The following is a 19,972-nucleotide window of genomic DNA, read 5'->3' on the forward strand; positions in this document are numbered from 1 at the left end:
GGAGACACGTTTCCTTCAGAACTGCTGTTCCCCTCTTAGTCACTCAGAGGGATTGGCAAAGAACGGGAATTAAGAAAAAATGCCCCCCCTGGGCTGCTAGGCAGGATCTTGTTCTGGACCACAGACCTGCCCCCTACTCCCTCTCCTGCTGTGTCACACCACACTTCCGCTACCACGCCTGGTCCTCAGTACCTCCAGGCATCGATCCCGGATTCGCGGCCAACGGCGCGGTTGGGGTGCAAGACGACATTTCTTTGCCATCGTTGGTCTGGGTGCTTTATAATGCTTTCATTCTCACAGCCATGTCTTAGGAAAGCGTTGTAAGTGTGTTGGCCTTCACCAGGACTGATAAATAAATACGCAAGGGGCTTTGATTTGCTGCAGGAGATAGTCACATTAGATATCTTGTTAGCCAGGAAACCCTGGCAGTAGAATGAAGCAAAGAGTGGAGATACAGATGAGTTAGGTGTCATCTTGCACATTTTCTTTCTTTTTTTCTCATCGAGGAAAAGGTTTGATGTTGACATTCTTTCATGCTCTAAAATAGGTCATTTTTCTTTCCTGAGATTTGTATTAAGCCTAAAAACACTTGGTAGGAAAACCCTGGGGTTTCACTTTCCTCAAACAGATCAAAAACCCTATTTAGGCTAAACTAGTCACTGCCCTCTCTGAAAGCCAGGCATGACCTAGGTGACCCCTGTGTGACCTCTGCCCTTGCTGTGTTTTGCCTCCATGACCTGGAGTCATTACCTCAGTCTCTTGTGTCTCCATCCCCAGGATCCGTTCAACATCTCCCTAGAGTAGCTTATGGCAAAAACCTGAAGACTAATCAGCCAACGAGAATAAACGACTCTGGAGAAGAAAAGCCCTCAGTTAGGAGAAGAAAGAGAGTGGTAAGGGGAACGTTCTGGAAGCCAGGCTCTCTGGTGCTGGCCAAGATACTGACTTGCTTCTTAAATTCACTTTGCCTTTCTTTGCTTTAGACTATCTGTGTGTGAAAATGACTTTGGGAAATATTTGGTGAATTTTTTTTACATATATAGAGGAAATGTTTAAGAAGATGATAGACATAAGTCATAGAAAATTAAAGTTTTATAAGAAGACTTTAAGACTTGAAAGACTTATGGTCTTTATACTCAAACTGGTAAAGTCTCAATGCCAGTCGCCTGTGGTAAGTTACGTATGTATAATGCAATCCCTCAAGCAACTAAAATGTATACAAAAGATTCATACAAAGAAATACACTCAAAAGTACTATAGATAAATCAAAGTAGAAATTTAACAGATCTCATGTTGAAACATGAGAGACTATGGACTCTGGGAAACAAACTGAGGTCTTCAGAGGGGAGGGGAGTGGGGGAATGGGATAGACTGGTGATGGGTAGTAAGGAGGGCACATATTGCATGGTACACTGGGTGTTACACGCAACTAATGAATCATCGAACTTTACGTCAGAAACCAGGGATGTACTGTATGGTGACTAATATAATATAATGAAAAATATTATTTAAAAAAAAAAGAAATTTAACAGATCTTTCAGTAATGCACAGGTAGGCGGAAAGAAAAGAAAAACAGAGAAATGAACAACAGCGAAAAACATAAACAGGGAAACAAAAAATAAAATGGCTGATTTATATCCTAACGTTTCAATAATTATATAAACGTAAATAGTCTTCTTTATTTGTAATGGCCCCAAACTAGAAACAGCCAAATTTCTCTCCATGGGCAATTGGTTAAGCAAACCTTGGTATATCCATATCCTGGAAAACTATTCAGCAATAAAATGGAACATACTATTGATTCATGCAATAGTTTGGATGGATCTCAGTAGCATTATTCTGAGTTAAAAAAGGCCAACCTCCGTGGGTCACATACTCATCACTGCCCTCTCTGCAAGCCAGCCATGACCTAGGTGACCCCTGTGTGACCTCTGCCCTTGCTGTGCTTTGCCTCCATGACCTGGAGTCACTGCCTCGGTCTCTTGTATCTCCATCCCCATCTCCATTTTTAGATCGTTCTCTAAAGAACAAAATGATTGTACTGAAAAACAGATCAGGGGTTGCCAGGCTTTAACACTGTGAGAGGTGGTGGAGGGTGGGTAGGACCATAAAATGGTAGCACAAGAGATATCTCCGTGGTGCTAAAAACAACTAATTATGTTATAGGGGTGGTGGTTATAGAATCTACACGTAGGATAAAATGACACAGAACTATGCACACATATTGTATCAATGTCAATTTCCTGGTTTCGAAATTGTACTATAGTTACATAAAATGTAACAACCATATGGGGAAATTAAGAGAAGGCTGTATGGAGGCTCTATGTATTATTTTTGCAACTTCCTGTGAATCTATAGTTATTTTAAAATAAAAAAATTTTTTAAAACAATCTTGCAGCCTAGATGCAGCAATAAACAGATCCTTGTCCATCTGCCAAGTGCTAATTTATGAATAAATATGACAAGTTACAGCCATCCCGAAGAGCTAAGGCATTTCAAGAGAAAGAGCAACTTAACCTCAGTTCACCAGACTAATCTAAAATTATCCATTGTTCATTTTGTCCTGGAAGATGCTATAATAATAAAAAGAAACGTATGGCTTCTTTACCCATGTTCCAGGTTTTCTGGTGGTGACTGAGCACAAGTAGCAAGCTGGGTGGGGGACCTGGAACCAGCGAGCCTCTCTCTTCATAGTTCTGGGTTTTCACCCCAACCCCTCCTGGCCCCATGGAAGCAACATGACTGAGTGGAGCTGGAAGGACAAAGGGGCCACTGTTGGTATAGACAGAGAGGCTTAATTTCAGCTTCTACCCAGAAGTGGATCTGAGGTCATGGCTAAGGGTATAGCAAAGAGGAGATATGAGCAAGAGAGATAAGAGTAACATGAACGGGGCCCGAAACCAAGGTCTATGCATGACCTGGGTAGGGCTCACTGCAGGTCACCGGACTCAGCTGCTCACAGCCTGTTGAGCCAACCATGTGAAAAGTTCCTAAATGCTGGAGTATTGGTTATACCACCAGGTTGTTTAGTTCACTTCTGGTCCAGCAACTCTGCTCTAGACGCCGCGGTCTGAGTTGGGCAGTGTCTACCATTGCCTCCCCCGACCCCAGGGCTGTGCTTTCCCAAGAAGCACAGGGAACATGTTTCTGCACTCAGTGATGAGGCTGAAGCTATCTTTATCAAAGTAATCACATATGTGACAGATTCCTAGCCTCCCAGCTAGTCAACAGTGTTGATCTCTGGAGAGCAGGACTGAAGGAGCCCTCATGGGCAGGAAAGGTACTTGAATTTTAGCCTCCATGCTGCTAGCAGTGGTGCCTGTGAGGGTGTGATTGATTGTCTTGAAAGATCATCATCTTATGGGAATTTATAGCTTCTTATGGTTGGTTTTCTGAGAGCTTTGTCTTTCATTATTTTTCAAAGAGAATCTATAAAGGAAACTCTGACAACACTCAACTGTAGAACTTTGCCAAAAAATGCATTTCATTTTAAATGTTATATTTAAGTAAGCTATACAATTGAGAGAACATTTCAGAAACTACAAATACCCAGATACAATCAGGTCCCAAATACAAGCTCTGTTTATACCTAACAGCCCACTCCAGCCCAGGGACACTTTGCCTTGATGACACAGCAAGGGAGCATCTCAGGGACCATCGATATGGAAGGATGCCTCTGGCCCATTTAAAGGCATGTGTGTGTATTTATCCAAAGGATACAAACATAGGAATTCGAAGGGGCACAAGCACCTCAATGTTTATAGCAGCAATGTCCACCATCGCCAAAATATGGAAAGAGTCCAGATGTCCATTGACAGATGAATGGATAAAAAAGATGTAGTGTATATATATAATGGAATATTACTCAGCCATAACAGAGAATGAAATCTTGCCATTTGCAATGGCATGAATGGAACTAGAGGGTATTACGTTAAGCAAAATAAGTCAGTCAGAGAAAGACAAATACCATATGATTTCACTCATATGTGGAATTTAAGAAACAAAACATATGAACATAGGGGAAGGGAAGGAAAAATAAAATAAGATGAAAATTGAGAGGGAGGCAAACAGTAAGAGACTCTTAACTCTAGGAATCAAACTGAGGGTTGCTGGAGGGGAGGTGGGGGGCCTGGGGTACCTGGGTGATGGACATGGAGGAGGGCACATCATGTAATGAGCCCTGGATGTTATACGCAACTGATGAATCACTAAACTCTACCTCTGATATTAATAATACACTATATGTTAACTAAAGTGAATTTAAATAAAAAATTAAAAAAATAAAGGTGTGTGCTGTATACAACAGGGATTTGTGAGAAGAACCAGACAGGCATCCGTGCTTTGTATTTCTCTATACAAAGTCTTCTAAACTCTGGGCTCAGTGTGAACTGAGACCACTGGGAAAAAATAGAATGCTGGCATCCCAAAGAAATATCTGCACAGAAATAAGTCCAAATGGTAGAGCCCTACTTTTTCAGAGCATCAGTATAGAAGATTAAATTCTGCAGTGCTCTTTTTTCTTATCTTGTAAAAAGGGAACTGCCTTCTTTGGTACCGACTACCCTTTAGCCAAGGACAAATTTGATAGTCCCTGCCAAGAGGAAGTATTTTCCAGGAAAAAAAAAAAGTTCAAAAAGCCCCCTATTTCTTGTTTTCTGTCACTGGAAAATGATGTAACCCAGAACAATTGTATTTTTGTTGTTATTTTCAGGGCAATTAGGTAACTAGATCACCCCAGGTAGCTGATCACATCTATTTTTTTCTCCCTTAAAGGAATTTGGGGGTCATTTAAAAATGATCATTGTACCCTGCATTTAATTTCAAAGCTGTTTGCAACCTTTTGTGGAGGATACAGAGAATTGCGAGTGTAAGGATGTGTTTATTCACATGGACATTCTCAACCAGCTGGCCTTCCCTGTCACTTCAGCTGTTCTTTCTATTCTTCCAACTAGTCCTCCTCAGACCTCAGCAGAGCCTGCCTGTGGGACTTTCTGGCTGCCAGACACTTAGCTGGCAAAGTGTCTAGCTGGCTTTCTATGAGAAACCCCTGGAGGCTTGCAGAATCTTGCACCCTATCAATATCTGATGATGCCACCATGCTTTTATCAGAATGCTCTAGTCTTGTACCATGGGGAGCCACGGATGGATTACAGATCCCAGGTTCATCCAAGGCTTTGCAAGTATTTCCCACTTAGGATCCAGGCCTACAGAACCTTCCTGGAATTCAGTTATGGAGACAGCCATTGTCGTGGGAATTCTAGGCAAAACTCTGGTACCCCAAAGCTCAGGTTTCCTACATGTAGGGAATGGCCTGCAGAGAGGCCAAATCAGTTCTCAAAAGCTGGGAGTTGAAGATACAAAAACCTACAGCACAGGCCAAGACTCTTGGGCTAGGTAAAAACTCTCAGAACGAACTGCACACTTCTATGAGAGATGAGAAGCTCAAGTTTCCTAGAATGTCTGAAAAGAAGATGGGTATTTTTCAAGACTTACTGTGTGGATCTGGCATTGCCCTTAGTAATCCAAATGGAAAATAATTAAGTTTGCTCTAGGCATGGGGCAATGGCCAGCCAAGCCTTCTGAAGGCTGGGGGCCACTGTTCCCTTTCCTCTCTGAAACTCCTGAAGGTCCAGTGTGGCTGATGAGAGAAGAAGAGCTGTTGAGGAGAGATGCACAAGGTCTGGGAGCACAGACAGCCACCTGTTTTTAATCAATTATTCCATATGCACGCCTACAAATACAGTGAAGCTAAAACTAAGTGAAGGAATTATAGTATTTATCGAGCACCTACTATGAGCCCAAATCAATTTAATCTCAAAGCCCACTGCTGGCTGTTGCAACACTGTCTCACCAGGTCCCTGCTTGGGTGGTCCCAGCGCCTAGGACCAGGGCTTCCACTGGGGCTTCCTCATTTTGTCAAAGTCCACCTTCCATGAGCTTAGATAAGCCTTTCTCTGGTGCATTATGCATTGTTCCCAATTGACTCCAGAACTTTCCCATTTTATATTTCCCAAGGGCCTCCATGCTTGGAGCTGTGCTGGGGCTATGCCAGACAGGTGCAGAATGGTCCTGGAAGATCCTGTTCCCATAGGCCCACATAGCCATCAGATTCCAAGTTTCCATCTCACCTGGACCTTTCCCTTAAACTCTAAATTTATATATCCACTGGCCTACATGACACCTCCACCTTGATGTCTGGCAGGCATCTCAAAATTAACATGTTCCAAACTGAGCTCCTGGATCCACCACTCCCTGCAGTAGTTCTTTCTGCAGTCTTCCCATTCCATCTTCCAATTGCTCAAGCCTAAACCCTTGGTCTTATCTTTAAATTCACACACACACACACACACACACACACACACACATGCACACCACACTTGATTTGTCAACAGATCCCAGCAGACATGGCGTCAAAACGTGTCCATAAACAGAGTACTTCATACCATCTTTGTGCCCCCCCCCCCACTCGATCGAGGCCATCAGCATCTCTCGGCTGCATTACTGCCAAAGCCGCCTAACTGGACTCCCACTTCTGCCTTGGACCTACGATGCTTATTCTTGACACAGAAGCCAGAGTGATTCTTTTAAAATATAAGTTAGGTCACATCATTCCTCCAACACTGTCCATTTATTCAGAGTAAAAGCCAACACAATTACCAGCAGCCCCCAAGGCTTGCATGAACTAGCCCCTGCTACCTCTCCCCCCTCTTCCCTGCGCCCCAAGCATTCTGGTCTCAGCTGAGCCCACTGTCCTCCCCCACCCCCACCACGACCTTTGCTTTGCTCTTCCCTCAGCCTGAAACACACTTTCCCTGGCTACCTGCATAGCTCCTTTCCCCACTTTGTTCACAGCTGAATCCAAATATTGCTTTCTTGGTGAGGGTTTCCCTTACCAGCCCAAGATTTCAATCCCTGATCTACCTACCTCATTTTTTACACTTATGCTTACTGTCTAATATGCTTCGTATTTCACTCACTGAAATTGCCTCCTTCTACCTTCCTCGAGAAAATGGAAACGAGTAAGGACAGGGAAGATGCTGGGTGCTTTGCCTGTTATTCTGTCAAGCAGCAACCACCACACATAACAAGCTATCGATAAATTATTGGGAATGACTTGGTGGAACCTGTTCCATACTCATTATAAATATTTTTTTTTACTATAAATACTTTGAATCTCCTGGGGACACCCCTTTCGACATAAACTCCTAGAGAAAAACCAGCAACCATCTCTCCTCCTCATTTCATTCCTAATTGAAATAAAAGCACTTACCAATCCCGGATGAGCCCTCCAGAGAACTGGGTACTTGTAAAGGGAGGAGGCTGTAAGCATTTCATTCCCTGGCAAGGTGCTCCGTATCACAGGGTCGTAAGTTAGTATCTGACTCACATGCCACCATATGCTAACTGAGCTTCTGAGCTTTTGGAGAGTCTCATATAGGAAGCCGGGATTGCTCACAGCCCCCGCCTGGGGTCCTGACACCAAGGCTGGGCCTGCGTTGACACCACACCCGGCTACCTGCCCCGCCCACCATGGGCAGAGGGCCGATTCTTGCATGTTGGTCTGAAAAAGCCACAGAGCACATGGAATTTCAAGTCCCTTTGCAGAGGTTTAATTGCCAGAAGAAACGCCAGGAGGAGGCTGAAAGGATGAGGATGAGAGAGAGAAAAATGAAGGGGAAGGTAGATAGATGTGCTCTTCGCAAGACAACGTCACTGTAGGATCAGACAAATGAGAACAATCAAAGCAAGGCCAGCGTCATGCCCCGAGAGCATGGCTTGACTCCTGCCTGTGCCATTACCTTAGATTGAGGGGCTCCTCTGTGATGCCTTTCCCCTTCAAGCTGGGTTGGAAAGAGCAGAAGCTAAACAAAAAAAGGAAAGGATCATTCCAGCAGCAGAGTCAAGACTCTTCTACCACCAGGGAGACATTTTTGGTGTCAGTCAAGAGATAGGGTACATACTTGCCCCTCCCCCCTCCATCCTGCCCCCCAGGTCATGAACACCAGACCCGGGTGTACCTCTGCGGCATGCCTGTGGCACCCCCTGGCATTACACACTTTAGCCTTGATAAAAAAGATAACACTAAAACACTCATTACAATAAAAACGATGCATCCTGGCAGGCTGGGCCGGGCACTTGACAATTCCATTGCCAATCTGGGCAGCCACGAAAATGCCATCTAACTTAAGGCTCCTTGAGGCGGGGTTGGGTATGGTTTGACCACCATTCACTGCCTGAACTATGGTATAGAAAACTTCAGGATTAACTGTGCAAAACTGTGTTTAACACACAGGAATCCTGGGAAGAGATGGATGTGAGATTCTGCATTGCCTGCCTACTTCTTTGGTTTGGTCTAAAATGGAACTTGGAGAAAGCCTCAAGAGGCCGTGTAATAGCCCTCCTTGGAAGGGCCCCGGAGGAAGGCCCACAGGCAATGGAGATGTGCCCGGAGCTGGGGCGACGGCCTCTCTGCAGGAGTCGTCTTCCCCATGCTGGCCCTGCCCTTTGGATCCGGCAGCTGGTCGTGGCGCCAGTGACTGGCCACGGCCAACAGGAAGGCAAGGCTAGAACCTCTGAGCTCAAAATGGGGGTGTCAAATAGCACCTCGAACTCCCAGCCCAAAGGGGAGCTGACCCACCCCTTCTGCTGATCCACCTTCTGTGTTTTCTGTCTGTGGCTAGGAACCTGCCTTCCTTCACTGGCCCTTCTAGATTCTCCATAAATCTGTTTGTCTGTAACTTTAGTAATGACGCAAAAAAATAACCGTTAGTCTCAAAACATTTAAACACTAGCTTCAATTTCTTCGATTGATTCATCTATTTGCAGAAAGAAGTTAAACTAAAACAACAGGCTTCTCTCTTTAAGGAAAAAAAAGATGTTCCATGAAAAAGTGGGAAATCAGTTGTTTGGAATTCTTTCCAGTGAAATATGAAATTGGAACAACTAAAATTGGCAACTGGGATCAAAAAGAAAGATTAAGCCAAAAAAATTATTTGGAAAATTAAAAAAACAAAGCCAGAAGATTCTGGAAGGCCCATTAAACAGCTAGCCTCTTAAATGTGTTGTGTCTGCGTAAGTTCTTCCCTCTTTAGTCATTACTGTCCTAAACTACTTCAGTCCATGAAATGGAGCCTGTTTCCCAGGATTTAGGGAAGACATTTCTGCATCTTTCTCTGTACTTGGTTCCATGATTTAATAGCTCTGCAGGTCAGCAAGTCCTTCCTGTGTCTGACCTAAATCCTGCTTGCTGTGGGTTGAGAACAGTGCTCCTGAGAACAGAGCAGCCCCGTCTCTGATCTGCAATCAGTTCATGATCATTTTTCTTGGAGGATTTTCAAACCCTTACCTTTTGAAGACCTTATTCCGATCGTTGTTGTGAAAGACAAGAAACTTGGAATATCCATTTTGGAAAAAGAGCTCCAGGGCGATGTCCTATAAAGAGAAACCCCTCTCACTGCTGCTGAAGTTGCCTGGAACGGAGAGACCCCAGGCCACAATGGGTGACCCCCCAAATGGGTCATTTGGTTCTCTGTCTCAGGCAACCCTTCCTGGTTGGTTCTTTCACCCTCCCCAGGGGGTACAAAGACCTTGGCGATGGTGACGAGGGGAGTCCCCGCAGAATGGGTAGGAGGGCAGGGGGCCTCAGACTTCCTTTGCCTGAAGCAGGAAGCAAGAACCCCACTCCCAGGATAAGCCTGGAACAGAGAGAGGGAGGAAAGGGCCCGGTGATACCTTCAGACACTTTCACTTCTGGGTCACGAGTTTGGCTTCCTGAACCAGAGAGTCACACATTCAGAAACATTAGGGGCACTGGCTGGGTGGGTGCCACTTGTCCTCTGGGCAGCACTGTGTGCCGACCTACAGACCTGCAGGCGCCAGGCGCTTTGCCCAGCGCATTTGGCAGAGCCAATCTGATGTGGCCGTGCAGACCTAGCAAGGGTATTTTGTTAATGCCTCAATGAACTCTACATAATCTCCTCTCTTTTTCCTTTCTCTCCTCCCTCGCTGTCTCCCTTCCTTCTATTCCAAGCTGTGTAAATAACAGACTTGGAACAGCCACAGAGAGAGTCTAGATGGAGGATGAGGCTCGGGGATGAGATGGGGTCAGGGAGACAATTCCCAGGGCTGGACGCAGGGGTGAGGCCCCGGGCACGGAGGCACAGAGGGGGCACTGCCTCCAACAACAGAGGCAGGTCCCGCTTCCACCTGGCTGGAAGTGAGCTCTCAAAGTCCAGTTCACTAGGCTCCCGAGCAGAGGCAAAGCACCTGTGATGATAACGCAAATGCCTCTGGCTGGGGGTTGCATGCAGGGGCCTCGGATATTTTTCTACAAATAAAAATCTAAATACTGTGCAAAACAGATGGTCAAGGTAGACATAATGGCTTCTCCTGGCAGCCTTGAGTAGCCAAGATCTGACCTTCTCCTGGGAGAACCCAAGAGAAATGGGGGCCTTGCTCACGAAGCTCTTCCCTCCCCCAAATCCCACCCTACTTGGCCATGCTCACACACCCTCCCGCTTCTCCTTTCCGCTACTGTCAGGCTAACATCTGGAAACCATCCCTGTTACTGAGGGGGACGAAACTCACTTGCTGAAACCTATGTGCTACCACATAAAACCTATAAGGTAGGCAAAATCATAAAATAATAATTTTGAGTACTTAGATGTGCCGAAAAATGTGCTGAGTGCTATCTACATAATGGTGGAAGACACCAGGTGTGGTCGCTACAGCGGCAGGGCCATGGTCAGGATGAGGCCCATGCTGCCCACGCTGCCCAGAACCCTCGGGGCAGGGCTCCTTCCGGCTGTCCCCTTCTCGCTCACTCTCCTTGCAAAGAAGCACACGAGTGTGCTTTGATGAGAACCAACACTTTGTGGGAAAGATCAGCGGAGAGGGAGGCAGAGGGCTGGTCGGATTCCAGCAGCTCGCAGACCCTTTCTAGAATGAGCCCCCCTGAAAGGCCTCCCTGAGCTTCAGAGAATTGTAAGGAGGCCCCACGGCAGGAGGATCACATGATGAATTACAGACCCAACGACATGTACCAATAAAACACTCTTATGACTAGGTTGATTAGGGCCAAACACCGCCCCAACCTTTGCGGAACAGAGACCTTACAGAAAGGGTAGAGGAGAGATGGGGCTCCTCCCCTCCTACAAGGGTGGTCTCTCCTCTCTTGCTCTGCCTGCCGCCTGGGAGGCCTCTGGACACAGATGCAGCTTCGTTACTAGTAAGGCTGGGCTGGGGGAGACCAGATGTGCCTGAGGCCAGCAGGGGCTCCTCCCTTTGCAACTCAAGTGAGAAGCCTTAGGTTGTGCCTTGCTGGTGGCAGAGCCCCGCCTCTGAAGGGAACTGACTCCTTTAGCCCCTGGTGAGCCCTTGGAGGCGCTGGGTGAAGCCCTGGGACCCTGGCTGGCAGGGACAGTCAGGAGATCTCCAAACTACTTGCACAGGAAATGCCCAGGAGTTTGGAGATGGGCTTGGTTACAGGGAGGGCAAAGGGCAGGGGTGGAGGTCAGTGGAGGCAGTCCACACTCTCAGACAGGGCAGGCTGGCCCTCGACTCATAGTCATCAGCACTGCCACGAGGGAACGGAGCTGCCCTGTCCTGTGCTCCAGAATCTTCAAGACCACTCTGGGGCATGTCAAGGGGAAAATAAAGCAAAGGGGGGTCCTAAATGACACACCAAGAGAGAGAAGGTTCCAATAGCCAAATAGCAGGGACTGGGAAGAGAGTGAAGCAGATGTCAAAACTCCCAACCAGGAAACCAGGCCCAACATAAGTCACACTCACAGATGTGTCCCAAAGGGCACTGGGCTGTGCACAGGTGTGAAGAGGGTCACGGACTATGTCCCTCACCGATGGGGCCTCACTAGCACCTGGACCACCTGCCCCCTCCCCGGGGCTTACCTGCAGGAGGAAGCGTGCCTGCCGGAGCTCCCTGAGGTCCCCGTAGCTGTGACTGTGGCACGAGTAATGGTCGGAGGACCTGTCTTTGCTGCACATGTTGAAGATGAATGGATCGCTGATGCTGGAGAGGAGACAGGACAAGCAGTGAGAGGGCATATGGAGGGCTTATTCTGCTTCTTGCCGTGTGGCCCCACGCCTGGTTCTGCAGACTGTGGGTGGAGGGCTGCCATCACCGCCAGCTCGGGGAGCCAGCACTGCTGACCCGCTGACCCCTTTCTGAGCTGCTGCCTCTGTGAGCCCTGCCCTGGAGCAGGGTGGCGCACGAGTGTCACCAGGCAAGGGGACAGCCTCCAGGGCAGACAGTGGCACAGGGTGTGAGTGTAAGAAGTTTCTCTGGGTACGGGGATCAAACGTGGGTCAAGGGGGTGGGGAAGAGTGAAAGACGCCATTACACATGGAGAAATTTCAGGCCAGAAGGCAAGGGCGGAAAGATGAAGAGGCAGCCTCCATAAAAAACCTGTGTTCAGTGAGGCTTCGGCATCGTGGGCCTGGGGTGGCCCAGCTACCCCTGAGCCCCAAAGACGTATGCAGTGGGCTAAGAGAGCCGGCAGGCTGAAGGACACTGGCCACAGCATCGGCGGTGGCCCCCAGAGCACCGGCCCCGAGCCTGGAGCCCTCTCGGAGGTCAGAATGACTCCCCTTGGGAAGACAGGGAGAGGGGAAAAAGGGAAAATAATGAAATGGACTCCAGTTCATTCCCAAGAGGACAGTTCATGCACTGGGAGTAACGGCAACACCTTTAGGGACCCAAATGAAGCTCTTCACCACCAATGAGCGGGGACTTAACAAAACTGATTTCAGTTAGAGACTTATTCTGAGTTACGCAGCAAATTTAAATTGGGTGCATGGCTGCAAAAGCTCTGGTCAAATGCCCTTTAAGGACTTGAGAACTAGAGCCCCCCGCTCCCCATCCCGGGCACCTCAGCCCTCAAGAAGCCTATGCATCAACCGCAGATCCAAAGAGCCAAGAGCTGGAAGAGCCCCTGCACCCGCACAAGGCGGCAGGAATGGGTGAGAAGCTGGCACTCCGCCTCCTCCCCACCCCAGCTCTGAGGGTGGCCCTCGCCACCCGGCCTGCACAACAGGCCAATTGGCCTTCGGGCCATGCTTCCTGGGGGAAGCAGAGACGTGGGTCTGTCACACAGGTCAGCAAAGAGGAGAAGTGACTTTTCCAAGGTCACGTGGAACTGAATTCCAACCTGGGTCCTCTGACTCTAAAACCCAAGCTCATTCACTAACCGCTTTTCTCTCCTCTGAGGCAGAAAGGCTCGCCGGCTCATATGGAGCTCTCCCTGTGAGCTCCCTCCTTTCAGGTCCTCTGTGCTGACTGATCCTGTAACCCAGCATTCTGAGACACTGGTGACATGAGGAACAATGCTCCGGAAAATGCTTTTAGGAGGACAGGCACTCATTTTTCTCCTACTTGGAGGGAATGAATAACCATCTAGCGCAGGAATGCTCAGACAGACCCGAATGCTCAGGAAGACTACACTGTAAAAAACATTACTGAGTTCACGGATGTAAGTCCACACTGGAGTTCTATCTTACGTAGCGTTAGTCACAAACAGCCACGACTGGGTCTCTCGGCCAACGCTGTACTCCCCGTGTTCTGTGCACTGAGTCAGACCTCGAGGGCCTAAGGCCAGTGAATGGAAAGGAGGGCCTGCTGCATGTTCTTCTTTAGGGAGAGCTGTGGCCATAGTTTCTAGGAGGGTATCGCAGCCCTTTGCCTGACAGCTGTCATGACATCTGCAAGTTTTCCAGAGTGGCCACAGTGTAATTTTTAATATTCTTAATTAGGGAAACCACAGCAAACTAAGTGATAATCTTATGGGTTGATGTGGTCTTTGAGAGTCAAAGTGGGGATTTCAGACTGAAATATTTGAAATTATTTCTGAAGTTATCCAATGGTTGTCAGAATTTATACCTGTAACTTAACCCAGAATCAACCACTAGATCACAAGCTCTTTCCCAGACTCAGCCCACATCTGACTTGGCTCTTTGTGTTTATGGAGTCGACCACAGTGCCAGGCACAGTCCAGATGTCCAGAGAGGATCTGTTGAATCGACTTAAACAGAGCAACGACGCTTCAGAGCTGCTGTGACTGATGTGGAGACTATCTCCACATCACACCCTATCACGAAGAACCAGCTGGGTGGCTTGGATTCCCATAAGATGAATCCAATCTTGTACTTTGTGACCTTGCCTCCCGCTATTCTGGGTAGTGTCCCCCAAGAGGGATATGTTGAAATCCTAAACCTCCAATCCCTTAGAATGTGACTTTTTTCTTTTTCTTTTTTTTTTTAGGAATAGGGTATTTGGCCCTAATCCAATAGGACCAGCATCCTTAAATCAAGGGGAAATTTGGACACAGGCACACACACAGAGGGACAATCTCGTGAAGACACACAGAGAGAAGGCGGCCATGACTGGAGTGACGGATCTGCAAGCCAAGGAAGGCTGAGGGCTATAGGGACACACCAGAGGCTAGAAGGAGAAAGGCAGGATCCTCCCTAGAGCTGTGGAGGGACCACGGCCCCGCCGACACCTTGATCTTGGACTTCTAGCCTCCAGAACTGGAAGGCCATAAATTTGTTTTCTCAAGCCACCCAGTTTTTGGTACTTTGTTATACAGCCTTAGGAAACAAATATAGTCATTTGATTCAGGCAACAGGGGATCTCAATAAAAGCAAAATAAACCTTCTGGAAAGGTTCTCACTTTCTGAGGAAAGTTCCAAAGTACGCAAGTGCGATCAATGCTGGAGGATTTGCACTGTTCCTGAGTTTTATTTGGGATATTTTTATGGTGCATCAGAGAGCCTCTTTCAAGGTCTAGTGCTCAACTATACTCAATTTAATGGCAGTCTTTTAGAGAGACATTTCAGGGTTGCGTTAGCTTTATTTTTAACTGGCTTATTTATGTGTCTTCCTTAGTCTCCATGGTCAAAATAAGACTTAATCCCCATTGATCTGACGTGATCTAATAGCCAGTCTCTGAGAACCACATCTCCATGAGAGCTAGCAGTTTCTTAGGGCAGCAGACAAGACCTCAGATAGAAAGCACTGTCTGATTAACAAATACTTCTCTGAGGTCTGGTGACTAGAATTACCTAAGCAATTCCCAAATGATATTCCAGGGTAGTAATCTGTTCTCACTCCACTCCTACTTGCATTCTAGAAAAGTACATTCCCAGACATGGGAAGGCCCCTTTGCCATTGCAAATCAGGTGAGTACCTACAACCTGACAACGGGGCTTCTATCAAAAGTGCAGCTATAGTCAGTTTGACCTCGATTAGAGGCACCTCATAAACACAATCTGCCTAATCAATAAGAGCTTATCTAACACTAACTCGATTTAAGCCAGAGGCCGAGAGCGGAGCAATGGATTCTACAAGTCATTACACGGGCATCCCATGCATAGAGGTAGAGCAGAAAGCTTTCATCAGCTCTCAGAAACGCGAGTCTGCAGACCCATTGTCCGTATTGATCAGTATCAATAAAACATGAGCAATAAGATGGGATGCATGTGCCAAGTATTAATTATGCTCCTCCTGCCTTGGAAAAGCACAGAAGACTCACGGCAATCGGTGAACATTTGGTATGAATAAAAGATGGAAATTAGCAGAAAGAAAAAGGCCAAGCATTTTAGAGCAAGTCTCAATCAAGGGAGGCTGAGTTGACATTCTTCCACACTCCTTAAACTCTTGCTTCCTGCCATAGGCTGGAAATGATATGAAAACCAGGCATTAAAATTCTTAGTTATTGGCAGGTTAAGATTCTGGTTTTCCTGTCAATAGTCTAAAACAGTGGTTCTCAAAGTGTGGTCCCAGACTGGTACCATCAGCATCAGCTGCGAACTTGTTGAAATCTCAACCCCTACCACAGACCTACCAAACTAGAAACTGGGGTGAAGGGGGGCCCCAGAAGTCTGTTTTAAGTAGCCCTCAAGGTGACTTGATATTAGTTTGAGAGCCACTGGGTTAAGAAGTTGTCTTGTCATCATTTGAATCTTTGCTAGCCAGAAAAATCAAGATGTCTTCATCCAAACGTATTCAGATGTGATGACCAAGTGGAAACACAGGAGCCGACAACCGAACTCCCAGCAAAAGCGTGAACACAGCCACTTTGATGTTCAGTGGTTGCACTTTGTAAACCCAAGAGAATCAATGAGAGCTACCTGAACCCGAATAGAATAAATATCCTGGATTATAAAGAAGAACCTCTGAATCTCCTGCCAAAGACCTCTGGTATTAGTTGGTGTAAAAAAAAATGACTCTTCAAATTTCTACCCAAATCTCATCCATCCTTCCAAACCCAGATCTCAGTCCATGTTTTCCAGTAGCCCTCCCTCAGCACACTAGCCCCATGTCATCCACTGCGAGCCCAGAAGAGTCCTCCCACGACAAATATTTTGTTCCATGAAAATAGGGTGCTCCACACTCTTTCCAAAAGAACCTGTTTGTGCGGCCGAGTGCACTCGTGCTTCTCACTCAGCAAGAGGGGCGGAGCCCGATGCTTCGCACCACATGAGCAATCGACAAGCTGCTGAATGAGTAAGCTGACGGGCCTGTCAATCATCCAAACAAGCTAAGGAGAGCTCCCCCTTGTCCTGAGGCGCATTCCATCCCACACGAAGCATGAGGAGCTGACTCCTTGTTACCCACTCCAGAGTCTAGCTTTGGGAAACCGGCGTCACGGATGCCTATGGCTTAAGGTCCTTCTGCTTTTTCTCATGGCTCAGTTTCAGGCCCAAACTGAAGCCCACAGTAACGCCAAGGGGGGAGGGGTAGGACTCGGGGTGGCTGAGAAGGAAGTCGAGGCTCAGGGAAGAGTGTGCCGGGAGAGTCGGGAACTCACTTGGATAAGCAGTGGCGGGTGCAGTAGACATCCCCCACGGGAGAGAGCGTGAAGTTCTCGCAGATGTAGAAGTGCTGGTGGCCGAAGAGCAGGACCCCTTCGGAGACCAGATGGCCCTGCACGATCACCAGGGAGTACCTCTGTGTCACCTGGAGGGAGACAGTGTCAGAGTCAGTCCATGTGCACGTGAAGCACGCCCATCATTCCTATGGAGGGCACGAAGGCAGCGACCAGTCGCCCACTGAGCGTTTGGAGGTGGGAGCAGCACCTGGAGAGAGGGACAGAGCCACTGCCTGAGCGCGGCCCTGCTCTTCACAGTCTGCGTGGCACTTCTACACCCAACACCCTGTTTCGTTATTTGAATTACCCAAGCCCACCCCCACCCCCACCAAGACACGCGGATGAGTATTCATGGCTGTACTGAGCACATGGACAATCTTCCTCTCACTTTAAACCCTCCACAGCCATGCAAAACATTCTGTGGTTAACAACGAGGAAGGTTTTCAGGGTCCCAGGCATCCCTCAGTTAAGGACGTAATGGAGCTTGTCAGGGGGCCAGCTGATAAGTGGCTGAGCCAGGACTGGAACAAGTCTGTCCAGAACCACCAGTGTGAGACTGGTCCGGCTGTCTCTGCAAGGCCAAGGCTCGTCCAGGTATACGCAGAGGAGGCACGTGCTCCCCCCAGACCCTTCCTTAAAGACTCAGGTTCATTCTCAGCAGCTGGAAATGCTGACAGCTTTCCAGAACACCTGTGCTAACGAGCGTGCCTGGCTACAGGGCACGCCCCTTTTCCGGTGGCAGTCTCTACCCAACATCTGGTCTCTGCAGGGCAGGAAGAGTCACTCTGTGCCTCAATTCCACCCCATACCTCCTGCTCTCGTGGTATCAACTGAGGCCTTGGCTGAGACTGCATCAGAATTGCACTTCTCCCTCTGCACGACCCTGTGGCTGTCATCTCTCAGTGAATGTCCCACGTGCACACTCCGGCCCAGAGCTGGCTTCCCGGGGAGGCTGACCTGGGACAGTGTGTTGGTATGACCTGGAGTTCTGCATGAAGTAAGGACTCAGTGGGTCTTTACATGGAATAAATCCCTGAACAAATGAGGAGATAAATGAATTCTAGATGACAGGAGCCCAAATGGACCAAAAGTAAGGCCAAGGCCAAAATTTTCTCACGGTAATTCTGTGATAATTCTAATTACACAAAAGAGGAATTGATTGATTGATTGATTGATTGATTGATTTTTACTATCTAACATATAACCATTGTAAACATTTTATACATACTAATCAATATAATCCTTACAACCAGGCGAGGGAGATTTTACTACTGGGGAGGAAAAAAAAGAGGTCCCAGAGAGAAGAGTCTCACCAAAGATCAGTCACCTAGTAGTGGCAGAGCCTGAGATTGAAGCTAAGCTCCCTGCTCACCGTTGGGAACAGTATTGGGGCCACAGCGATGAAATCGGAAAAGCAGGCCTTGAATCCCGGCTCCCTAACTTGTGCATCTAATGGGATCAAAGTCAGGGCCACGGCTTGAAAGTGAAGATTTGCCAAGGGTTTTTTGTTCCGAGAGAAGCAGGACCCACAGTCGTCTCTGAACTATTTTTCCTAAATCAGGATTCGCTTAGAGTCCTGATACGTAAAACCCGAGCCTCCTGTGGGCAGCTGGCTCCCCTGGCCCCTCCTGCATCCGCCTTGTCAAAGGAGGTAGCCCTCAAGCCCCCGGCAGAGCCACCGTTCACCATGGACACATTTCCCATTTGTTCATTCATCCAGTCATCTATTCAGAAGTTTGCACTCGGCACCTACCACATGCCAGCTGGGCTTCGGAGCTAGAGAGATGGCCAAGATAATCAAGGACCTTACCCTCAAACAAGAAGCCTTACCCTGGCTTAAAATCCAGGGGGGTAGATGGATGGTAAGCATGCATGTCAACCAATAAACTATCACCAATGATGATATGTGTTCAGAGAGAAAAAGTGGGGTGATCACAAGGAAGAGAGAAGCTTAAAGGGGACACTATTTTAGACAAACTCTGAGACCTGATGTATGGAAGGGGGAGCGGCCATGGAAAACTCGGAGGACATTTGAGGGGAAAGAACATCCAGTCCAGAGCCTAGAGGCAGGAAGGGCAGATCTGGAGAGCAGAAAAGAGTTCACAGTAGCTGAGATGAAGTTGAGAAGTAGGTATGTTTAGATCCCGGGTTGGGGGGGCGGGGGTTGGGTGTCTTGGTAAGGCTATTGGGTTCTACGCTTATTGCAACAGGAAGCCATGGGAAGGTTCAATTTCTGAAAGAGGCTGCTGGGTGCAGAGTAGATCAGAAGAGCCAAGAGTGGAGGGAACATGATCAGTCATGTAGCTATTTCTGTGGTCCACTCAAGAAAGACGGCTTGGGATATGGCTGCAGAGACAAATGGGAGGAAAGAGAGAAGTAGGGAATCTAAGCAAGAATTGGTAGAATTAACAAGAACTGCTACCAGACAAACGGCAAAACCAATAAAAGCAATAACAATAATAGGAAGGATTGAGGATACACGTCTACTTTAGGCAACTGAATGGAGCCCGCCGGCTTCGCTGAGAGCTTCCTCCAGAGGCAAGCACCATCACCACTTCATTGTATTGACAGACAGCAGATGTGCCACCCTAAAATATGCCAGTGTGTCATGACTATTTTGAGTCAAAAACACTTAAAAAGCAGCAGGTGCAGAAAGGGCACTCTGGCCTACCCTTTTATTCCCCTTGAAAGCGGGAGATAAAACTCTTAGGTGAAAAATGCCCTCCTTACATTAGGAGGAAAAGAACATTCTCAGCACCCGAGACACAGAGTGTACAAATTCGTACAAATAAACCTGGCTGAACGAAGCTCCCTTTATCCTCCCTGTATACTTTGGTTACTTTTTCACAATTACTACGCTGTGTTCGCCTAACCACTTTTGGGGTTCTTAATCTTCCTGTGAAGACTCGCACGTACCTGTAAAAGTAAAAGCTGTGTTATCCTGCTGATCTGTCTTCTGTCAACTTAATTCTCCAGGCTAGCTGGGGAGTCTCAGAGGGGAGGGAAAAAGTTGTACCTTTCCTACAGCATAACCACTCAAAGAGATTCCGTAACTGCGTAAGATGTTCATACATCCTTTTTATCTT

At 47.5% G+C, this 19,972-nt stretch overlaps 1 protein-coding gene across 4 annotated transcripts in view; it reads right to left on the reverse strand.

Moving 5' to 3' along the window:
- Positions 1 to 19,972, reverse strand: part of WDFY4 (WDFY family member 4) — a 280,866-nt gene that overhangs the window by 69,182 nt on the left and 191,712 nt on the right. For all 4 annotated transcript variants that reach the window (XM_087862949.1, XM_087862950.1, XM_087862947.1 and 1 more), the window contains exons 44-47: positions 16,827 to 16,975; positions 11,908 to 12,028; positions 9,347 to 9,432; positions 7,800 to 7,862 (exon numbers count right to left, since the gene is read on the reverse strand). In XM_087862949.1, the coding sequence (XP_087719075.1) occupies positions 7,800 to 7,862; positions 9,347 to 9,432; positions 11,908 to 12,028; positions 16,827 to 16,975 (419 nt within the window). The remainder of the gene's footprint in view (positions 1 to 7,799; positions 7,863 to 9,346; positions 9,433 to 11,907; positions 12,029 to 16,826; positions 16,976 to 19,972) is intronic.

This window comes from Ursus americanus, chromosome 6 (assembly GCF_024610735.1).
Source record: "Ursus americanus isolate L20-20 chromosome 6, mUrsAme1.1.p, whole genome shotgun sequence".
Classification (NCBI taxonomy): domain Eukaryota; kingdom Metazoa; phylum Chordata; class Mammalia; order Carnivora; family Ursidae; genus Ursus; species Ursus americanus.